The sequence below is a fragment of the Schistocerca gregaria genome, chromosome 4 (assembly GCF_023897955.1).
Source record: "Schistocerca gregaria isolate iqSchGreg1 chromosome 4, iqSchGreg1.2, whole genome shotgun sequence".
NCBI lineage: Eukaryota > Metazoa > Arthropoda > Insecta > Orthoptera > Acrididae > Schistocerca > Schistocerca gregaria.
Window position 1 is genome coordinate 586,286,354 of NC_064923.1, and position 25,438 is coordinate 586,311,791.

Genomic DNA, 25,438 nt, shown 5'->3' on the forward strand with positions numbered 1-25,438 from the left:
GACTTTAGAATCCGATAATGTTAATAGTATTATTACACAGCTGGCTCAAAGTCGCTGCCGAGAGTCAGCAGCAGCTCATGGCCAGCACCAAATTGTAGTTTATACCAACCCTGGGGTAAAAATAATTGAAATGCAGCAATGTACCTTCCCATGAGGTAATGGGGAGAACTGTTTCATCCGGACCATATGCTGCTGTCCCAACATGGGGAGTTAAGTTTCCAGATAACTATATTAAATTTATAAGCAGAAGATTAGTGGTCGGTACCTATGAATTTGGAAGCCCTAGCCATGATCTACCTTTTCTTGTTAGTATTGGGCCATTATTCCTCTTAACCCAAAAGCTGCTATCATCTCCCTGTTCAAACTGCACTAGTGTCTTCGAACAGTGTATTTTATGGCCACTCACTGCAAAGCAACATTTCAGTCTGCCACAGTCCAGACTTGCTCCTACACTCATGTGATAATATTGTGATTCCTACATTAACAGTGTGACAGAGGACTTGTCCAGTGTGCGCTACTATATTCTGAATTCAGTATCAGTGTTTGTACTCAACTAAATATAGCTGTGTAGTGTCCATATCACTCTCTTGTACACTCATGTCAGTCACTTCTGTTTTAGAATACTCATGCAGAGAGATTAGCCCTGTCACTGACTATTTCAAAATAGTCACATGTAAATGAATAACATCTGTTTAGAGATAGCTTACTGAGTTCTCCTGGATTATACATTCTGTGGTGGCAACATCAATTCCTTTGGTACAGTTGCTCTCCCCAATTTCTAGTTCCAAATAGTACATTGTTCCTGAAACAATCTGGAAATAAATGTAATGTTTAGTTACATGTTCATTGCTGTAAAATTTCTGTCATTTTGACACAGTAGTCAGCAGTTTATGATTGTAATGAGAGACATCTAGAGCTTGTTAATGACACTGGTGTCACCTGTGAAAACAGTTGATATCCAAAACTTAACTTGATGCTGTTCTGATTAAATATGTTTGTTGGTATGTAAGAGTAAATAAAGAAATACAAACACACTTGCATATATTGCAAACTTACTTTTACACTCATGGAAAAGGACTGTACACATCACAGATTGCACATGCAGAAGATGGAAGAAAAATACCTTTAAAAAATTCTGAGCTTTAGAGCTATAAGCCACCTAACAGTGACTTCACAGTGTACCAGCTCAAGCTCTGTCTTCCTGGGTTTTTGTCAATGCATGATCTTTACTGATGTACCTGTTTTTGTTCCTATACTCCTTATTGGTGCTATGACAAAATAATTAAATTGGATAGATAAAAAATCTACTTACCAAGTTGTGGCGGAACACACATAAAAGAAGGTTGTAACGAGGCAAGCTTTCAAGGGCAGTGGCTCCTTCTTCAGATAGAAAGTTTGAAGGGGAAGGAAGAGGCATGAAGGAAAAAGACTGGAGAGATCTAAGAAAAGGGGTAGATTTTGGGAAAGTCACCCAGAACCACAGGTCAGGGGAGACTTACCACACGGGATGACAAGGAAAGACTCCTTTTATGAATCCAATTATGTTATTTCATCAAAAATTTATTGGTGCTATGGACATTTTATTTAGCAAGTTTTATAAATTTGACAAACCATTGTGAAGCTGTATGATTATAATCAGCGCACTTTTTCTGTATTTTGATGAGACTGACATGTAATGATATTTCTGGAAGATATATATAATTTTTATTATTCAGATAATATGGTTCCTTGTGTAGATTTGTTATAGGCTCATGCAGGTTACAACCTTAATATTAATCTATCCATACATTGTAGATCTGTGAATGACAGCTTGTTACTGCCAAAACTGGCAATGAAATAAAGTATTTCATATCAAGAGATCTTGGCTTTTAGTATTGTAAATTACAGTTATCGCAGTTTGAATGCAGACATTAAGCATACATTGTAGATACACAATATTTATAATCAAAGACATCATGTAAACTTTTTCCCATATAAAAAATTTTGTTGCTGAGAATCATATTGGGCCAATATAAAGACACAATAGAATGCAAAAGGAAACAAGGAAACTGTAAAGGTCCCTATGGTCAAAAACAAAAAATCGTAACTGTTTTCATGCAAGTACATTGTTAATAAATTCTGTATTCATTGCATCCTGACTCCTGTTAGCTTCATTTTCTGTCGGTACTGAAATTTCTCCATAGACAGATTTTCATCCTAAAGTTATATGTGGTGCATTGTATGCATTTTATATGCTCTAATTAAGCTTTGCATCTGAGGCTGCTTGACATTTAACGAAAAATATCCATGACGATTCCTAACTATCTCTACACTTTTACAAGCAGGAGATTTCATGGAGATAAGGGTGCAGTCAATAGCACCTACATCACCAGGTAAATGCAGTATTGGTATTTGATAAAAATCACACTAGGTTTTCTCACATCATTTTCTTTCATAGGCATTTCAATGAATACTTTCTTCAGTGAGGGAATACAGGCTGATATCTTGTGCACAGTTCTGCAAGCTGTTGCTACATCTGCAGTTTTTTGAACAAATTGCCAATCACCATCTGAAAGCCTCCTGTGGCATAAAATCTTAATGTTGAAAGTAGCATGCACATTGTAGTCAGTGACTGGTTTCTTTTGTTTGGTTTCAGCTGATACTCTCGATGTTCCGTGCTCTCAATCTTAGTTCTAACTTCTGCACAGTAATTTTGTCCAAGTGAAACCTTATTTTAAATCATTTCACATTTAATTTCAAAAACAGAATTGTCATTTTTCATCATCAGTACACACATCAGAATACTCAGATATCTGTAAAGTAAATGAAAGGAAACCAATTAATTCACATCACGTAAGCATACAGAATGCTGCCTACTACAGTGTCCCACAACATTCAGGAAAAAAAGTATAGTACAGTTTCAAGACTTTTTTTCCATCATAATTCTCATCATTTGGTCTGAGCGGATGTCACATTGCACCCCATCAGGTTCATCATTTATTTTAATTTTTATCATAGAGGCCAGCCAGCTCTCTGTCTGAACACAATGAGCTCTGTGCTGGCATCTTCTGAGCTACAAAAATACTAGAAGGATTGCCAAAGAACTTACTTACACTTGCCTACACTTCATTCACCAATGTGCGTTTAGTTGTCGTATCAGCTTCACTAACTAAGAAAAAAAAATAATATGTGTTGTATTGTTACTGCTTTCGAACTGAGAGGGCATGTGTGTGTGTGTGTGTGTGTATGTGTGTATGTGTGTGTGTGTGTGTGTGTGTGTGTGTGTGTGTGTGTGTGTGTGTGTGTGTGTGTGTGTGTGTGTGTGCACGCGCGTGCAAGCCATTGTATTTTTCAACAACTCCTGAGGTTCGACTGATAAAGCTACTGTTGATTGTTCAATAACTGTTCAATGGAGTTTTTGTGTAGTCTGGTATGTTGTATGAAGTATACACAGGTTGTAATACTTGAACAACATATTGCACTGGCAGAGTGGTGACCCCCTACACGATTTACCAGTGTAGTTTCATTGAATTAATGAGCACTTATGAAAGAGATTTGCAAACTGGCTGATAGTAGTCCTGCCATGTCATGACTCGCTGTAAAATTACCATCTTTCTGGCCACACAATCCAGTTTTGTCGTTTGTGCAGGTGGAGGTCAGATTTTTCTATTCTGGAATTTCGGCACTTGCTACCAAGTTCCAGCGCTATTGTTACACAACTATAGTTATGTACTGAGGGTGCAGTTACTTTTAGAGTCCTAGACTCTGCTGGTAGTAAGCCAGTTTGATCAACAGCACACTGCGGAAGTACAAGACATATTTACCTCACCACCAGAGGCTAACTCCTACGACTGGCTAAAACCAGAATTGATCCAGTGATACCAACTATTTCATGTGCTGATAATGATGCCTTGGTGGCCAAGATAGATCTATTGATAAAGCAGATTGGTGAAATGTTATCTCAGCATGACCTAAACAATGACACAGGCCAGAACTGATACCACCAACACTCTTTTGCAACTAACCCTGAACAGCCAGGTATCTGCTGACACTGCTGAAAATTCAGCTAGCAAGGGTGCAGATGCACAACCCCCTACACTCACCAAAACGGCAGTAGCAGTCAGAAGTAGGCGCACCCTCCGACTACCAGTCAGTGTTTGTTGGTGATCGATTGTCCAGCTAGAAATATCTAATATAGACTGGCTCTGACTTGTCCATTAATCCATGGACTGTGCACAGAAAGCGACGACCCATGGTATTCTTACTAACTGCTGCCGGCAACTTAGTCGTAACTACAAGCTCAGTCTATGCTTGAACTAGAGCCGAGTGTACGACGATCCTTTGGATGCAGATGTTGCCCCTTCGGATGCAGATGTTGCCAAAACTATCATCAGAGTGAACTTCCTCACCCATTACAATTACTGCCAGGCATGAGAGACTGCACCTAAATGACAACACCATATGATTATCAGCGTCCTGATTTAAGTGTGGCTGCAGCCATTCATACCGCCAAAGTAATTTGGGTGACAGATGGTGTGTACTTGGAGCTGTTGCATGGACTTCCAACTCTGACATGATACCCTGGAGCATCTATACAATACAATGAGATGACCTCCATGTCTTGCACTCCATGAAATTTGGCTCTAGATCATCTTAAACTTGGAAAGGCAGATTTCGACAATTTGATTTGTGAAGGTTTAATGTGGCATTCCAACAGCCACTGGTTCTCACTACTACATTTGTTCCTGAAGAAGGGTGCTGCATGGCGGCCCTATTTTTAGCATCTTTCACTGTGGAAAAGCACACACACACAGATCCCTGTAGCTGAACGACACATTAGGCTTAATGTGAGCAAATTTGTGACTTTTGGGCTTAGGATCACTGCTCTAACATGGCAACACTTCACTGCCTCAGTGCTACAGGGCCTAACTTACCTGGATAATACTTTAGTTTTTTCGTCATTTAATAGAAGTTGGAACTTCACAGCATCATCCGAAACACTGCTAAATGTGTCTTTAGCCAGTCCCAAGTGGATTTCTTAGGATACAGGATAACAATGGCAGGATCGCTACAGCTAGCAGAGTGGGTGGAAACCATCTGACAGATTCCGTGCCCAAATGTGGCCAAGAAACTGAGTCGATTCTCAGCATGTTAAATTTTTATCACCATCACTTGCCACACTATGCCGAGTTGTGGGAGCTGTTAACTGCAATGCTTGGCCTGAAGAAAAACGGTAACATACTTATAGCATAGACTGATAGGATGCGTATGACATTTGAAACAGCCAAAAAGAGCACTGCAGACGCCGCACTACTGGTGCACCCTGACCCTACTGTACCTTTGGCACTAGTAGCTGATGATAGCCAAACAGCGACTGGTGCAGCATTGCAGCAACTATGTAGTTGCACATGGCAACTGTGGCGATACCTGTGAGACACCGCTAGCCCACGCCTCTCGCGGTGTGCGTTTAACCCCATTTAAATGACGCGCCAAGCGCGCGCCCAGCGGCTGTACGATCAATTAAATAATCGGCGTGCTAATCACAGTTGAAATCTCTGGTCCAGAGGGACGTGAAGAGGCTGTGGTCCAGAGAGAGAGTAGAGTCAGTCGAGTCTTGTTCAGTCTTAAGAGTCAGTCGAGCTAGAAAGTGTCTTGTGAAACGATCATTCTGTGAATAATATTAGTGTGATGATTTCTTTTATATGTGTTGTGTTGTCTTCTTCGATGAGTAAAAAAAAAAATATAGGTAAAATAAATTTTTGTGATGTCCATCAATAAGTTCATTCCAGTAAAAATAGAACCACTTCCCTTCACCTTTATTCACCCTTTTTTCTTTCTTTCCTTTCAACAAAAAAAAAAAATACCACCCCCCCCCCCCCCCCTTTTTTTTAATTCCGGACATCACACTGGCGACCGTTTACAGGACGCCAATCTTCGGATTTTACTGGAATGAACTGAACAAGGGCAAATTAAAGTAAAATCATACGTGTAGTAATATTTATTGTCTTGTACATTGGCTAAAAAACTGTAATTTTCTCTTTCATGCCCAATATGAAAACGAGAGCTAACGTTGTTTCAAGATTAACAAGATTTCTGCAAGCTTCAACGCAGCGCGGTGAGTAGTGCAAAAGCATTTGTTCTGCTATGCCATTGTCCAGCGTGCGCCTCCCGCCTATGCTAACTTTTATTCCCATTTCCCATGCCTTTCCCTAAACAAGAATCATACCCTTTGTCAATGGAATTTCTATTATTGTAACATTGAAATTCAACAGTAAGATATGCAGAAGTCATTGTTATGAGTCAATCCTGTTTGTTACGTCATGTCACCACTTTCAGATTAGCTACGCGAATAAGGTTACAACCACAATATTAATTCAGACATTTTTGGAAATTCTATCAAGTAATAGTTATTACCGTCTAACTATTTAAATTTTATTTATCTTTTGTACTTTGCAAGCCATCGCCATTCTGGGTGTACTATTTGTATATTTCACGTTTGTTAATTATTGGCAAAAATGGAACAACAGCAACAGCAAACTGATAACGGTGATGCTACTGTATCATCAGCATCCCCTTTCCTAGGCTTTTCCAGCCCAGAATCTATGGAATTTACTGCAGGTGTATCACATCAAATAATACTAAGTAACGAAAGTAATTCATCAGGTGACACACCCAATAATCCTGACCCTATGGAAAACGATAGTAGACGTGTCCAACTAGGGATTTCCCACTCCGATCCTAATTTGCACAACTCTAGTGAAAGGAACAATGATCCAAACATTGATCCGAATCAGTACGGAATTTTAATACAACTTCTTACGCGAAGTATGGATAGCATCCTTAATGAAAGGTTTGATAAACTAGACACTAGATTTGATAAACAGGAGCAGAGTACAAAAGAATTAAACAGCAAAATCGATCAATTGTCTTCTGAGGTAACATCTACTCTGGAAAAACAGGCTAACCAAATCTCAGAACTTAATTCAAAAACGACACAATTGACCGAAAGTTTCAACGAATTGTCATGTCGTGTAAACACTCACGAAAATTCCTTTGTTAAATATCAAACAGTGACAAATTCCGAAATGCAGTCATGTAAAACCAAGTTGGATCAGGTCACGAACGCTCAGGCTCAGGTCAATGATCTAGTTCATAATTTCGTGCAAAATCAAACCACCTCACAAAATAAAATTTCGATGGATATCGAAGGTATTACTCAACAAGTTAGCGTAGTATGCTTACAACAATTAGAAATGAAAGAAAAAATTTCCCATTTGGAGGAAAAAACAGAATCGCCTTCTTTAGAGTGTAACGCAAACATTGCAGAAAAATTAGTGCAAGAATGTGGTATTTGCAACAAGCTCATTGAGCAAAGGGTAGACACCGCTACAAAAGAGATTTTACACCAGGCCATGTCGCAGGTGCAAACCGAGACCAACACTTTAAAAAACCAAATTTCTCAGTTATTAACTCCCGATTCTAACGTAGTTACTGTTCCGCCTACAACCCCACTCACAACGAGTTCACCGCCTAATTTCACTGTGCAGTTTGTTCCACAGTCTAACAGCGAATCACTTGCGAGCGAAAAACATCAAACAGAGCCGCTCTCAGTGATCGCACAAAACAGTAATTCTCAACCACCCTTGTGCCATGAAGTTTCACCAGGGAACAATAGTTCAGGCCCTATAGTGCCTGCCGGTATTGTTGACGGTAACATGATTAAACATGCCTATTTTCCAACGTTCAGTTCCGATGATACCCAAGCGGTGCACCCGATTGTTTTTATTAGGTCTTTTGACGGAATGTTTCCGCACAACTGGTCAGATGCGGAAAAGATTTTTTTTGTAAGTAATCTGTTGAGGGGGCGAGCATCCAGATGGGGAGCTGAAATAAAAAGGCAAAATTTAACTTTCAAGCAATTTGAAGAGGCCTTTCTGCAGGAACTCTGGTCAGAACATGAGCAAAAACAACATCGACGTGAAGTTCACAATCCCGAACCATACAACCCTCGTAAAGAAACTTTGCGTCAATATTTTGAAAGATACCTGGACAAAACACTTTATTGGTCAAAACCGGCCGATCTTCCGATGTGATTAACACCTTAAAAAGTCATTTACCCCTGCATTACCGGACACAATTAATTGGTGTTCCGGAAACTAACATCAAGAAATTTCTAGATTATTTGAATGAAGTAGACCTTGTGTTTAGAGGAGATTCAGGGAACACTCCACATATTTATAATGCTAATTCCAACTCTCGCCAAAACAATTGCCATAATTTCAATCAAAATAACAACAGCGGTAACATGTGGAATGCAAACCCGCTTCCTCAAAATCAGGGGCAAAAATCACAACAGCCCAACTTCACACAATATTCGCAGCAATCTTGCGATCCCCGATTCCAAAATTCCAACAATTACAACAGTTTTGGTAATGGTCAATTTTACCGAAAAAGTAATAGTAATGGCAACAGACGCAATGGTAGTTTCAACAACAATCAGTACTCCAGAGGCAACAACTGTAACCGAAACAACAACAATCAAAACAGACGTCAGGATGGAAGATACAACCCTGGTTATTTTGAGAGAAATTCGCCATATCAGCAGAATAATTCAAATTGTCAAAATTCTAGAGTCAGTTATCCACCCCCGCAGTGGGGAAACCCGAACTATACACCACACAACTACAATTATATGTTTCCGAATGCACGACACTTTGTACCAACAAACAATGCTAATAATCAGGACTGCGGTAATCAAACTCCACCGAATACCAAACATGTCCATGAACAAAGGATAAATATTATTGAGGTAAGTGATGACCAAAATGCGTCGCCTAATAACGCGGCGGAAAACATGAGCAGACCGGCGTAAGCGCCCAACCCCCGGTCGAGAACGTGAGCACGGGCGCAGATAATCTTGCAAATTGTTTTTTGAGATTCCAAGACGGACACACTATGGAACATGACCTTCTTGCCGAGAATAATAAGTCTAGTAATAACGACAAAGTAAAGGTAACGGTTCAGGCAACTGCTGTTTTATCGTTAGAGAAATCCATTGTAGAAGTGTTATTCGACACTGGAGCGTCAGCAAGCGTGATTTCTAGTTCCCTGTACTTGGATCTAGATAAAGGTTCTAAACTTCCGACGTTTCCAGTGCAGAACTGCCGAATCATCGGTGCCACTGGAAACAAATCAAAAAATGTCAAAATTACAAGCTCTTCTAACTTTTGTTGTTTCCAACGTGCATGTTCGTTATCATTTCCTTGTTGTGGATAATTTAACAGTTCCATGTCTTTTCGGCATCGATTTCTTAGATCAGTATCGAGCAGTGATTGACTTAGGGAATGGTATCTGTCAATTGACGGTTGAATTGAAAAGCAAAGAATTTTGATACCTTTATCTAAAACAATTAATAACAACAATTCTTATCGGGACGTACGTCACTTGAAAGTACAATCTGTGCCCATCACTAATTTTTCTATGACAAACAATTGCAATTCTTCTTACAATGCTGATAGTAAAACTCTGTGGGAAAAGTGTGCCGAAGCCTACCATCTAACTGATTTGCAAAAACAGAATCTGTTTCACCTTCTTCAACAATTTTCGGTAGTCTTTCAAGATAAACCTGGTATCATACGTGGGTATGTGTACAAGATGGATGTCAAACCCCACCTAACATTTTGTCGTACACACTACAGTATACCGTGGTCTAAAAAACCTGCGGTTACGCAGGAAATTAACAGAATGCTACGTTGGAAAATCATAGAAAATTCGCACTCGCCTTATTGCAACCCTCTGTTGTCAGTTTCGAAACCCGATGGAAGCGTGCGTCTTGTTCTCGATGCACGCGAAATCAACAAAATTATTATACCGGTAAATACTCGCCCTGTAAATCTGGACGAACAACTCCTGAAATTTCACAACGCCAAATTTCTGACTAATATCGACCTACGATCGTCCTACTACCAGGTTCTTCTACATCCTGAATCACGTAAATATACCGCATTTTTGTGCGAAGGACGATCATACCAATTCCGTGTTTTGCCATTCGGGTTACGAATAAGTGCAGGAATCTTTATCGAGGCGCTTGACGACGTCCTCGGGCCAGATTTACTTTCACAAATCACTTCCTATGTGGATGATTTAGTTGTGGCGACTGCCACCTGGGAAGAACATGTCGATCTTCTAAGACAAATTTTGATTAAATTCGCCGATGCAGGCGTGACAATCAATTTGGAAAAATCAAGGTTCGCCCGACAACAGATTAAGTTCCTTGGCCACATCATCACGCCGGAAGGCATCAGGCCGGACTCTAAAAAGACTGAAGCAATTCGCAACTTTCCTGCACCCCGAACCAAAAAACAACTTAAAGCACTTTTGGGTCTTTCGTCATTTTTCAGAAAGTTCGTGACACAGCAAGCTCTTAACGGCCCACATCTTCTAAATCTTCTAAAGAAAAATTCCCTTTGGCGATGGACTACAGAATGTCAAGCCGATTTTGAAAAAATTAAACAATCATTAATCCACGCACCACTCCTCTGTCATCAGGACATGTCAAAAGACTTCTGCCTATCGACCGATGCGTCATCTTATGGACTTGGGGCCTTTTTGTTTCAACTGTCTGTTGAACATGATCGAACAATAGTAAAACCTATCAGTTTTGCCAGTCGCACCTTAACTGAATGCGAGAGATCGTATTCAATTACGGAACGCGAGACCCTTGCAATTATTTGGTCTATGCGAAAATTTCAATATTTTCTCTGGAGAAAACATACACGCATCTATACAGACCACCAAGCTCTATCATTTTTACTGTCTTGCAAATTACTTCATTCCCGGCTCACTCGTTGGTGTTTGTCTTTACAAGAATACGATTTCGAAATTATTTACATCTCCGGCGAAACCAATATTGTTGCGGACGCTCTTTCTCGTCTTCCGCACGATGCGAAAAATCTTTCAGATTTGCATGAGCAAACTTCCGACTTTCAGGTCATGTTAATGTATGACGAATCCTACAACCGCTACTATCACCGAATCTGCAGGGATTTTGCACAGTTACAAGATGCCGATCCTAGGTGGTCTACAGTAAAAACAAAATTATGTCAGAATTCAAATTCTAATCTTCAAAATTACTACAAGATCAACAATGGTGTACTGTTTCATCGTTCCCATCTCGTGTCAGAGCGTTGGTTGGTATGTTTACCGGAAGCTTATGTTGACGACTTCATTTTGTTCATCCACAAAACCTGGGGACATTATGGCATTAATAAATGTGCCGCCAAGATCCTACGCTTCTGCTATTTTCCTAACATGCGACGCAGAGTCCTGCAGGTCATTCGCAAATGTATCATTTGCCAGAAGGCAAAATATTTGAACAAACATGCATCAATGGAATTGCATCCCATTCTTCCAAAGCAACCGCTGGTTTGATTTCCGTAGACATTGGCGGACCCTATCCACAATCCCGCGGTGGTGCTAAATACATTTTGGCTATATTGGACGTTTTTACTAAATATGTGAAATTGTACGCCTTGCGCACGGCCACTGTTGCGGCTATCATTCGACGCTTTTCGGCCGACTACCTAGCCCGCGTCGGAAAACCTGTCGCTGTCCTAACGGACAATGCATCGTACTTTACGAGTGCAAAGTGGAAATCATTTCTGCAAGATTCCGATATTAAACATGTTCTTGCTTCCCGATTTCACCCACAGGGTAACCCCGTTGAGCGAATTTTTAAAGAATTTAATCAATTTATGCGCATCCATTCTTCTACAAAACATTCCAAATGGATAGAATACCACGCTCCGTTCGAGTACATTGTGAACAATTTGCCACATAGTTCAACCGGATTCTCACCTGCCGAGTTATTATCAGACGAACCAGAAAAAAACTCATGGTCAAGTCCCCTGCCTAAGTTGTCTTCGAACGATATTTCTTTGCAGGAAAAGGTAAGGCAAGCTGCCATTACCCTGGCACACACTGCGGAGCTCCGGAAGAAAAAATTTGATAAACGGGTCAGACCGACACGTGTGTTCGAAATTGATGATTTGGTATTGCTCACAACCCATCCCAAATCTACGAGGCTAAAACGTTTGCTTAAGAAATGGCAATTAGTTTACTCAGGTCCATACCGGATCGTCGATATTCCTCACCCTGGATGTTATTTATTAGCATACCCTACAACACAGAAAGTTAAAGGACTTTACGCCCACCACCACTTAAAGCAGTATGTAAAGTAAGAGAAAGAGAAAGGATGTGGTAGTTACAGCTAAAATGTTAGTGTTAATTGTTAGTCAATGCAAAGAATCATAACGCATTAAACTATAGCAAATCTACGTTAAACATTACATGCAATCCAAGAACTATTTAATCTACGTTATATTTACTATGCTACGAATAATTTGACTACTAGCCAAGGACAACGAAGTTAGCGACCAAACTTACTCCTTAAACAGGCATTTTCTAGAACAGGAAACTATGTACAAGAAAAAAGATTTTATTATGTTAATAACTGTGATGAATTTGAGAGCCACCAGAATGCTATACTATACGCCAGCATGAGTGAATGATTGTGCTGAAATGAGTGTGAAAGAATGAATGTGAATTTTAGTTTATAAGGTAGTTTTTATGATGATGATGAGGATTTCGTTGTGTGTGAGCCAATGATGCCACCACGTAGTATTATTTGATGATTTGCGATTTATATTGAAGCTGTTCTATGAGAAGAAAGGTGAATATTAATTATATGAAGCTGTATGAATGAAAACGATACGTGTGTATGAATACTGATGGATGAGAAATGATTCGCCGTATAGGCAATAAAAAAGGAGAAAGAAAAACTTATTTGGTATGTGCCCTATTTAAAAAACCATTATCTCACGCTTGGCATAAAGAGTTTGTGTGCTCTCCATCGTAACAAACGTAAATTTTGTACATAGGTCATTGTGGAGGAAAAATGTTTATCAGCCACAGCGAAATAAATAATCTGCTTACGTAGCGAATAAAAATTGCTGTCGTTATACAATCTCATTCTTTACTCAGGCTAATTGTGTAGTACCATGCGTGCAGGCTGCCTTCGTAAGATTCGTAGTCTACATTTACGAAGGTCGTGTTTAATGGTTACGAACTTATGAACTCACTAACATTAACACTATTTAAAAAAATGTTTTTATCCTGTGAAGTAATTTAGGTGAAATCTAGCACTCATTACTTGATACTGTGAGGACATGGACATATGTATTTGTGTAAGTGGGATAGTATATAAGTTATGCAATTTTATGTCGTTCTGTCTGGACCAGAGTTAAGAAAATGCGACTCTCATAAAACAATTGCTAGGATACGAAGTCTCCCGCTCTCTGCTCATGTTCTCGACCAGGAAACAAAAACTACACGACTACCGGTACGACGTACAATTCACGATTACAAGAAAACATACTTTAGTGTATGAGATTTTTCTTTCTCTTTCAGCAAAGTGGATAAGTTTTTGAAGATTTGTGTGTGAAGCAGTACGACGCAGCTGTCTTCGTGGACACAGCGATTTTCTTGTCTTTATGGAAACTAAAGCGCATTCATTTTCCTTTACCTACAGGAAATTCATATATTTATTTTACTACGTGATACTCGCTAAAGTACACCTCTTATGGAAGGATCCTATAGTCATTTATTAGTACGTTTACTGACCGAATTTTTTTCAGGAATATAAACTACCGTGTCATTAAGCGCGTATTTACCTAAACATGACTGATTCAACGAGTGAATTAAACCATATACGGTACTCACATTGATTCTTGCAAAAATCTTTGACTGATTTACAGGAAGTGATTGACAATGATCATTGAATTTCTTTTTGCTTAAACAGCAATTCGGATCAACTTTAAAGGATGAAACTGAATACAACATGAATTGGCTTAAAGTCAGTGACACTTGCGCAATGGCAAAGTTTATGATGCATACGTTACGCAAACAGATACACTATTCGTCGCACACATGTGTGAAAACACTACTGTATTGATGAAGATTTTGTAAATATGAATATAACCCAATCCTTTTATCTTGATCCTACTCCCACCTCCTTGGCCACTGCTGGACGATGGATAGTGGGGTAGTGAGGTTTTTGCACTATTCTTTTGTATATTTTGTCCATTCATAATTTGCAGCACTTAGGGTCTCTCGTCGAGTTTTGCAGAATTCTTGATGGCAGATGCCATAGATTTCAATATTCTGTAAAGAAGGAGATAGTACTCCGTTAGTGCTCATGCACAGCAAGAAATAAATGGCACAACCTGAATTTCGTGTACATAAATATGTCATGTCATGTCTAATTGTAAAATTTTGTAAATGTAAACAACTAGCAACCTCAATATAAATCTGAATTTTGTAAAGTTTCACAGGACACGACTAGCAAAACATGTCTAATTGTAAGTTTTTGAAGATGTAAACAACTAGTATTCTCTATATAAATATGAATTTTGGGAGAGTTTCACAGATCACGACTAGCAAAGTATTTCAATGGCTATGTAGCAACTTAGCTACGAAGAAGTTCATTTGTATTATGTATATTGAATTTCATGTCTATAGTAGGTAATCATTTTATGTATATGTACATGTCCATTTTTTCTATGTAATTTTGAACTTGCCTATTCAAAACTTAAATGTCCTCTTGTGAAGGCTACACACAAAACAGTCTTACTATGTGCACCTAATACAAAAGGAGAAAAGATGCAAAGTGTAATTTTGCTCAAAAGTGAAGTGTCTGTGAAAATGTGTTCTCAGAAGGAACAGGACGTCGAACCTCCCTTCTGAACGGTGTAAAAAAAAATCAAATAGTGTTGATAAAGAGAAATCAACCAGTCAAGAGTAAAAATATGATAGAAAAGTGATTTCCGTACAAAGTGATAAGTTTAATCTCAAATTCTACGATAAAGTGCAATGATGCGTATCACAGTGATCCCTACCTTGGAAAGTGCTTGGAAGTCTGCGTTGTACGGTCTTTGGATGCGGCTACCAGTACTGTCGCGTCCGTCGTAAGGGGTGACGCCGCCAGACGTGTCACCGCCTATTATACCTCAACAGCGGACCCGAGCGCGAGGCAGTACGCAGTGCCGCGGTGCGTGGTGGATGGACCACTTTATCAAAATTACTGCACTCGTGCACGCACATCCACTCTTAAACACCAACAATACTGACATGAACTTTGTTGTCATCGACAACTTAAAACCAAATTGTATGACCTTTTGTGTTCTTTTGTCGTAAACAGATTCATTACCTATTGTCCTGATGTGCAAACTGTAAAGTAAACAAAGTTGTGGTGCTGTGACTTTTACTGTGCTTCGCACGACGCACCACACTGAACTGAGGCAAAGCATAGTGCTCACTGGTCGACACAATAAGAACTGTGAATACAGGGTAGCAGCTATTGTTTTAATAACAGGACTGCCAACGGTGCAGGCATCTCTCTAAAAAAAAATGAATCATCCATTGATCAATTTCAAAGTGGCTATTTTGTAATGTGCAACAATTTATGTATATTTACTTAAACTTTGTACTTTCGGCTATAATTCTTTATATATGTATGTACTTGTCATATGTTTGAAAATGTTGTATAATGCTGGTGCAAACACTGCACAACCTTGTTCGTCAACTCAAATCTGGTACTGCCGCGAAGTTTGAAAAACTTACGCACCAGTACAGGGGGCCGTGTGGCGATACCTGTAAGACACCGCTAGCCCACGCCTCTCGCGGTGTGCGTTTAACCCCATTTAAATGACGCGCGAAGCGCGCGCCCTGCGGCTGTACGATCAATTAAATAATCGGCGTGCTAATCACAGTTGAAATCTCTGGTCCAGAGGGACGTGAAGAGGCTGTGGTCCAGAGAGAGAGTAGAGTCAGTCGAGTCTTGTTCAGTCTTAAGAGTCAGTCGAGCTAGAAAGTGTCTTGTGAAACGATCATTCTGTGAATAATATTAGTGTGATGATTTCTTTTATATGTGTTGTGTTGTCTTCTTCGATGAGTAAAAAAAAATATAGGTAAAATAAATTTTTGTGATGTCCATCAATAAGTTCATTCCAGTAAAAATAGAACCACTTCCCTTCACCTTTATTCACCCTTTTTTCTTTCTTTCCTTTCAACAAAAAAAAAAAAAATTACCAACCTCCTTTTTTTTTATTCCGGACATCACACAACCACTCATGTTTTTCTCATACATACTATCTGCCGTCGAAAATACGTAGCGCTACACAGGCACGCTTTGCAGGCACAAAGATAAATACTGGCGCCAAAACCTCTGCGTCCGTAAATGATTTTTTTTAAAAAAAAGGTGGTAGACGAGCTTTTTTCTCCGCCCCGAGTTTAGACCACTGCATTTTCATGCATTGTCCAAATATAAATTCTGTACTGTTCATCTTCGAATGTAGGAGCCTTTCAATGTACTACGAAAATCCGATTGGCAAGACTGTTTGTCTGTAACATGGCTTTCTGTCCGATCTGTATTTTTTCCTACCTGTGACAAGAGATGGTTGCTAATAGGAACTTTTATGAATTGTGAATCACATGCAGTATTCTCTTAACCATAAGAATAATACGAATGTAAACATTTTGCCATGTATTCTTTCGTGTTTGCTGTAATCTCATTTAAATCGTGTCTGCCCAATAAACTACGAAACTAAGAGTGAGACAACAGCATACGCGGAAGAATATACATATCAAGTCATGTTTATATTCATATTATTCTTATGCAAAATAGTGATACAGTCAGAAATGAAGCACGGCAACTAACTAGATTTTCAAATCTAAGATGACTCTAATTTCTGTGTCGAATGTAATGTACTAAAGAGGCGTCTGCAAAGATTTTCAAACGGAGAAAATTTTTCGATAAACTCTTGTTTAGAACATCTTCTATAAATGCAGCCTATTATTTGGTTCTTGTTTACCATTATCAAGGAAAGCAGCAGTGTAAGTAACAACAAATAGCAGTCTCTTGCCATTGTTTCGCTAATGAGATGATTACTCTCTTTTCTTTTAATTGTAAGCGGCGGTAACGGGCACAAAAGCAAGTCATGCCGCGAGCGGCGACAGTTCGTAAACACTCAATATCGGAATGCGACAAACAATGCATGACACAGTACAGTAATGCATTTTCAGATCCCTACATGGTAAAGCTTAACTACTAAGCTTAAGACTAGAACCAAGCTACTGTAGCTGTATACTCATTCTTTTGACCTAAATTGTGTCTCATATTACAATGGACCAACTTTGTTCCGATTCGGAGGTGCAGTCTAAAACTTTTCTCTCCCCTTGAATTTCGAGTCTCAAATTTCAGGTGCGGCCTAGATTCGGGAATTTTTTTTCCCTTGATTTGGAGTATCATTTTTCAGGTGCGGCTTAGATTCGAGTAAATACGGTATATCACAGATAACTTCTGACTGTTTATGAGTCTTTGAATATTTCATGCCTCGCCTATAAGTAGAGACTTCATTATCTACATCAACAACAAACAACTAGCTTATGCCTTTCACCAGAACAATCCAAACAGCTCACCTAGGCAACTCAAACAGCTGATATTCACTGCAAAGTTGGCACAGACATCAGGCACATCCCCAGCATTGAAAATGTGGTAACCCATTGTTTGTCTCAGGTCAAAAGGATTATTGGCACGATCAGTTATGCCAAACTCACTGTTACTCAACAGTAAGATCAAGAACTGCATGGAATTTTAGCAACTGGAATACTGATGTCGCATCTCCAGCTTATTCAAATTCAAGGGAGTTATGTCAAGGTGTATTTTGACATGACCATATCAAAATCATGACCATTCCTACCAATTGCCTTCAGAAAGGACGTCTTAAATATGCTACACAAATTGTGTCACCCTGGTATTTGTTCGACAACTTGCCTTGTGTTGAATGTTACATGTGGGCGGGATACAGACAGACTATCGTGAGTGGGCAAGGTGTTGTCTTAAACACCAATGCACCAAGATACACAACCAGGTGCAGGCACTGATAGGAAACTTTCCAATCACACAGCCAATTTCATGTCCACATCAACATTAGACCATTGCCATCAATTGGCAGCCAACGTTACATACTTACTATGATAGATCATTACACCCACTGGGCAAAAGCTGCACTTGTAGACCATACTACAGCTTAAACTCTGGCTTTCACTTTTATGTGACATGGGTGTCATGTTTCAGCTGTTGTTACGCATGACAATTTGAATCCAACGTGTTCGGCCAACACCCGAAGTTTTGCAGCAGAACTCATCACAAAACAACAAGCTAACATCTGGCCAGCAATCAGATGATCGAAAGATGGCACCCCTCACTTAAGGCAGCTGAGTGGGCTTTCCCTTCCCACAGTACTACTTAACACTCTAACAATGATGGGATGCTCAACCAGAATTCCCACACCACCGGCAAGAAAATGTCTTTCGAATCTGTCCACAATAGCCTCACAGACATGGTGTAGCTACGAGCTTCATGCATCAAGACTTGAAAACTCGCTCACATGCCATGCTACACACGGAAGGCATCAAATGGTTATTGCAGCCACCATACACAGGACCCTTCCATGTAGTCACAGTTGACATTTCAATTAATGCAAGACGACCGCTGTTTCTATAGATGGGGTTAAACTGGCTTATGTCTTCCAAGAAGCAACAATGCCAAAGCTACCAAGACTATGGCCCTACTTAACAACTGCCTCACCACACCAACTCCACAGCTACCAGTACCGATTACATCACAGGACTTGCCAACAAGTACTACAAGATCCAGTTGACAGGCCCACTTCCCAACCCGCTGCTATCGGAATAACGCTCTGTTTCCACCATGGTGGTCGATATGGCGACATTGTACAGTTGTGTAATGCTGTCATGCGTGCCCCGTGCAGCTGCTTACAAACACTGGGCTGTCAAACACTTCACGCCATACATCAGAGGCACTGTGTTTTGTATACAGTTTTATTACTCTTAGAGTACGTATCCTTTTTATAATTTGTATCTTCAATGCATGTAATTAGGTTGTGCATAGCTACGAGATAACTCATATTTTTCTTCCATGCATATTATATGATATTAAATTGCAAGCTCGGATTGACTAAACAAGCCATGGCATTTTTCATCTTCTCCCATGGCTGTAAACAATAAAGCTACCATTAATTGTTCAAGGGAGTTTTTGTGTACTCTGGTTCCATCGTATCAAGCACATGTGGTTTTTAATAGCCAAAAGGCAGTCTGCACAGCTAGTTCCAATATTAACTGTTCATGGCAAATATTTCCAATTTTCCTTTCTTACTGTGTCACTGCGTATCTACAAACACTCGAGGCATCTCGAAGAATTGTTGTATTATCTGCAGTCATTATGTAAATAGCTGACAATTTCCTGAACCTCCCCCTACAAATGAAAAATATAGCTACTTCGATCTTCATCAATGTGGAAATGACATAATCACATGTGTACTTGCTAACAATAACTTCTTTGTTATTTCACTAGGTGCTTGCACAAAACAGAAGCTTTGCTCTGTAATGTTGCTAAATTGTAAACTGATGATTTTATTTTAACATGGCTTTGGCCTATGAATTTTCACCAGTCAAAGTTGATCCTACTTCACAGCGACATAGTCTAGGATTAACAATTATACAATGCAGATTTCTGAGTTAAACTTGATCTGAGATCACTTTCTGAGTTAATCTAAGGTCAAGTTTTATACAGTTGGCACTAAAAGTTCTTCTTCATGACTTTTTTATTTTAGCTGTTAAATATCTGACAATGGCCAAAGAAGAGAAGACATAAAACATAGGTTGGCAATAACAGGAAAAGCATTTTTTAATAAGACAAATCTGCAACAATCAAATATACATTTAAATGTTAGGTACTGTATTCTGAAGGTATTGGTCTGAGGAGTAGCACTGTAGGCAAGTGAAATAAGAATGGTAAGCAACTCAGACAAAATGAGAATATTAGCTTTGGGTTGATCAGATAATAAATTAGGAATTACTGAACTGAACTGGCAATCAAAGAGATTTATGGCGCAACTTGACCAAAATAAGGGATCAGCTGATATAACACATCCACAGTTAACAAAGGATCATCAATTTAGTACTGGAGAGAAGTGTGGGTTCTGTCATTACAGCCTCTTAGCTACTTCCATATGACACTCAGCTTCCTGTTCTCAAGCTCTTGTGCTCCATACAGTGAAAGAAGAGCCCTGGAAGTTGGTAGCACTGCTAAGTACAGAAGATTGCTGGGGATACAGCACTGAGATGCAGCCTACACAAAATCACATTATTTGCTTGGTACTGGTAGACATGTGAAGAATTCACCCTATGTTCACTTTAACTGTCAGGGCTCTTGTTTCAGTGTATGGAAAAAACAGTTACCGCACTCTTTGTATTATATTTGACTACATACTACATACCAAACTGAGTACAAGGAGACAATTATTTTAGTGGCACTGATGGTGCGGCGGGGGTGGGAGGGGGGTTGGGGGTGGGGAGGGGGAGGAGCCTTAATAGTGTAAGCATAGCTCAGTGTTGTTTTGTGAAATATTAAGGAAATTGGTACAAGTGTTGCTTATTATTGGGGGGGGGGGGCAGCTTATAGCTATGGATATCTCACACACCAGTACGAGTCAACTGACATTAAGTGTGGAAGCCAAAACTCCAGGAATCACTAGGCTGACTGACATTAGTTTTCATGACTTTTCACCCCTCCATAAGATTGATATGAATAAGTAACTGGGTAATGAGATAGTTTTCTATAAATCAATGGTAGGCTCATACAACAACATACGAAATTCCCTCGAAGGATTCACTATGGCAGTCCCAATCTCTTGCCTTCATCTGTGTTTGGCTCTCACTTTCTGGTATATTAACCAAGTTTGGTCAACCTTAAACTTCCAACAAGCATGCCTCCAGGCTCATGTAATACTCAGTTACACCTCAAAATAAGTTGTCATTTTTCCCACCAGTATTGTCCTCTAGGTGTTACCAGTCTTACCCAAAGCACTCATACCTGGCCTTATTCCCAAACACCTCTTGGGGCCTCCTTATGATGATGTATGTTGCCAACCGACACTGAACAGATTCGTCGGTCATCTTATGTTGATCACATGTCACTCACCCACAACCATTTCTTAAAGCCTACCAGGAATTTCAAACATAAAATTTTGCCTTTCTATTCTTTCTCATATTGCGTCCAACAAAGAATTTATGTTTACTGAATGAAGTTGTGTATACCTAATTTAAAGTGACCTCCCCACCAACGATATCCAGAAAATATGATATTTAAAAACCCAATGCTTCTATGCATGAAAACAAAAAGCGGCTCTGTCAGCTGTCTGACAAAGAGACACAAAATCTGTTTCTTGAAGAGCTGAAATCTCTCTATGACTACCAACACTTGTATTTATAAATCACTTATACAAACAGTGAAATTTTGACACGATATGACCTATATAAAGATCCTGAGATTGTAACAAAAATAAAAGCTGAAAGGATGGAGTAACCCCATCATAGAATGAGATCACGAGCAGACAGATTAAATTTCTGAAAATAATTGTTTTCTTTTAATGGTTTCTCAGAGTAGTTGGGCAAATTTTTATTGAAAGTGGCACACAGACCTTACACAGCCTGTAGCTGTTTCTTAATAGTAATAAATATTACTAGTATTAAATATTATTACCTGTGTCTGAGCACTAATAATCTCAACCAAGACTAGCTTGTACTCCGAATCTTGTTGCTTATCGATTTCACCTACTGCAAAAGCTGCAGCATTCTTGACAGCTTCGTCATTTACATCCGCGTCTTCGAGACCTCCTGGAGGAGGAACCTGAGAGAAAAAAGAACGAATGATGAGGCTAAATTCTGAGTTCAGTGGGGGATAACGAAAGAAGTAAGAATCTTTAATCGAATACATCATATTCCATATTTACCAGACTTCCCCAATTTGTTACTCGAAAAATGTTCGTGTTACATTCATAGAGTAACAAGTTGAGGCTGCCAACAGGCACAGGAGAGGTTCTAGTCTGACGCCATGCCCCCCCCCCCCTCCCCTCGCTACGGGCCCAAGCCATTGGTAGCTCCGTGCTCCACTATGTTTATTGCAGTATGTATGTAGTACATTAATTTGTTATTTCCTGGCTGTTTTGATGCCAGCATACAGGAAATCAGGTACAGTACTCTTTTTTTCAACTTAATCTCCATCCAAAGAAGCAGTACACTGTACTTCACAGAGTGGTTCATGTGGTTGCTGGCAGACGCATGGTGTCAGGTGTGAACCTCTGCTGTGTCCACTGACGGTCTCTCAGTAGTCAATGTCTTAAAAGTTAACCCTTTACTGCGTTGCTTTCAAGATGTGCAAAGCAAAGTTTCAACTCTCTTTTCATCATAGTCCATGAAATTTAACACTCAGAACTGCCTTGCAAAGGGGCAATGTTGTTTTATAAAGGTAATGGAAAATAATTTGCCACTAGAATGTGCCACTAAGCTCCTGATGTGACAATGAAGGTTGTGTGTAGAGTTCTCAGTCTAATACACATTGTTCTCTTTTGATGGTGACTGCTGTTGTTGTAAGCAATAACATGTGACCTTAAAAATATATTGTGCTTCTGTAACCTGTGGCAAGTATGCTGTTCAGTTTAGCTTGTATTTCTGTTAATAAACACATACAGTAAGTACTATATGAATAAATTTTGTTAACATATGTGTAATAGGTTGTAAATATGCTCCCATTCACACTTGAATGATATCAAAATGGTGTTTCCTTTATTCTGCTTTCTTCTAGTTTCTTGTTCTTATTTGAGTGTTGTAGTGGAGTCATTGTTGTATTTGGAAAATGGACGACGTACAGTAATGATTTATGAAGAATTCATCTCAGAAGTCGTCTGACAGTGAAGTTGGGTTGGATTTTGACGATTCAGATGAAAATTCTTCTGTAATTGTAAATGACCTGGATTCTTCATATAGTGATAGTTTGCTGAGACTAGTGTAGGGTCTACACGTAATTATTCAAAGAAGTTTTGGAGGATGACAATAATGCGTTTATTGCTGATATACCAGCAATACAAGTTTCTGAAAACCACCCAAAGATGCAGTAAAATCAAATCATTGGGAAAAAAGTGTTTCACTTGTAAATGACATTTTTAGATACAAAGGAAATACCGCACTATCCCAACCAAAAGATACAGAAAAAGCAAATCATTGGGAAAGAACAAAGTGCTCAATTCGTAAACGACCTCTTTAGGTATAATGGAAATTTCTCTCTGCCCCAATCAATGCTGAGATGTCTATGCCAAATCAGTCTTTATAAATATTTTTACTGGCGAATTAATGGCAGGAGTTGTAGAAGAAACTAATCTTTACAAAATACAGAAACAAGCGAACAAAACAATTAACTGCAATGTTAATACACTCATAGATTTATTGACATATGTGTTATTATCTCTTTGGCTCCTCCTACCACTGTTCGTGATCACTGGAATGATTTTACTGATGTTGAGCTTGTACAACAACGTTCAGAGATACCCTAGGGTCTGATGATCACGTTGCATTTGGCAGTATGAAACGACCAGACCCTGAGAGTCGAGTTCATGACAACTTGCACAAAATTAGACCTATATTTGATCATGTGAATAAAACATGTCTTTCAGTTGCAATGAGAGAGCGTTTTTCAATTGGACAAGTATGTTCAACCAAAGCAAGGCATCACATGAACGTGTACCGTACATGAAAGACAAACCACTTAGTGGGAGTATAAACTTCTCTTTTTATGTGGAGAAAAGGGGTTTGCACACAACACTGAAACGTACAATGGGCAACAAAATAAGTCCAAATTCAGATTAGAGAATGAACCAGATATTGGAGTATCTGGAAACGTTGTTATTCGCCTCGAAATGTGTAAATAATGACAGAAATTGCTTGCTTGTATTCCACAGTATTTGAAGACATGTCCCATCAATAAATGTTCGATAATACCGTTAATTATATCGTAACTGCTGTTCATTTGGAGTTTAAAACTACTTTTTTATACCAGACAAATCCTTATTAATCACGTGAATTTCACACAGTTTCGCATAAAAGCAAAGTGTAAAAATTTTTTTTGCTAGAATTAAGAATGCAGTATTTTTTAAATCTTTTACCTGACATCCTTGAAGAATTTCAGATACAAAAAAGGAAATTATTTGGTGTTTTAAAAAATGCGGATTGAGGCTTAAACTACTGCTCTTCAGGTCAACATTTCTATGTTTTGTAATGGCGTTTAATATGGGGGCTGTCGTAGTCACCGTCCACACTGAACGCGGCGCGCTGTGCAGCATCCCACAGAACACAAACGCATGGAGCAGAGCAGCGCACAATGAAGCAGAGCTTTCGTTGTGGTACACAGCCATGTTCTAGTATGCGCGCGTGATTAAAAATCAAACCGAGAAACGCTGGCCTATCAGAGCCGCGCACGAACTAACCATTTCCTTAGATGTATCGACAATCTGTGGAACTTAAGCCGCGTTCACATAAGCAACAAAAGTGTCGCCACAGATAGTGGCATACTGCAGTTGCCAGTGTGAACTCCCGATTTTCAGTGGCGCAACTTAAGAGACGCAACTTTTGTCACGCCACAGAGAGTTCAGGTTGGTTGTACTTTGTTGCGCCACTTTCATACCACCACTGCTCCCTGGCGGCAGTATTGCGAAACACTAGCACTCTGTCGCAGTTATCATGCAGTAGCTGTACTCCATCTGATTTCAGTGTTTTTTTATTTTATTTCTGAAGAAAGTGAAAACAATGGTCGGCAGATACAATTTCGCAGCTTATAGAACTACGGTACAAGAACAGCAACCTATATTTGATGTGTGTGTGTATGTGTAAACCAATGACATATTCCATGAAGGAATAAATAAATAAATAAACTTAATATATGTAACCACAAAAGCGAGTCAAATAACCTTCGTAATTTGTGAGACTAAGCACTGTATAAATTGTGGATGATATGCAGGAAATAGCTCCAATGTGTGACATCGCAGCTGTTAAACTAAAAATTTATTATTCGAAATGCCTGTATCAATGAATACAATAAGATTCTAAAATTTTGGAAGAGTGGCATGTCTGCAGATGATACTTACATTCCAACTGTTGGGTATTTTCCCATTGCAGTCAGTATTTTCGTCTCTAAATGTTACTTCTTTTATAAATGTGTTTGTTTCCCCTTGATTTATTCCTGTGCGTAATCTATTTTCGGATCCAGCAACTGGGCTTCGTTTTCCTTGAATTTAAGTCTTGTCACAGCTCTAGGGCTGTAGCCTGCAGTATAACTTTCATACCCGCCCATATGATTTCAGATGACGCCATATTGAAAGCTGTGTGACTACATAGAATTTGTGGCATTCTACCGTGAACTGTAACTCACGATGCCAGTACAGCAAGCCACAAGCCGTGGTGCCACATTAGACACATTTGTGGACCCGGC

General features: G+C 39.3%; 1 protein-coding gene across 1 annotated transcript in view; it reads right to left on the reverse strand.

The window, feature by feature from the left end:
- Nucleotides 1-25,438, reverse strand: part of LOC126267479 (cystatin-C-like) — a 52,966-nt gene that overhangs the window by 13,010 nt on the left and 14,518 nt on the right. Inside the window, exons 2-3 of the mRNA XM_049972763.1 lie at nt 21,662-21,808; nt 708-812 (exon numbers count right to left, since the gene is read on the reverse strand). Coding sequence (XP_049828720.1) covers nt 708-812; nt 21,662-21,808 — 252 coding nt within the window. The remainder of the gene's footprint in view (nt 1-707; nt 813-21,661; nt 21,809-25,438) is intronic.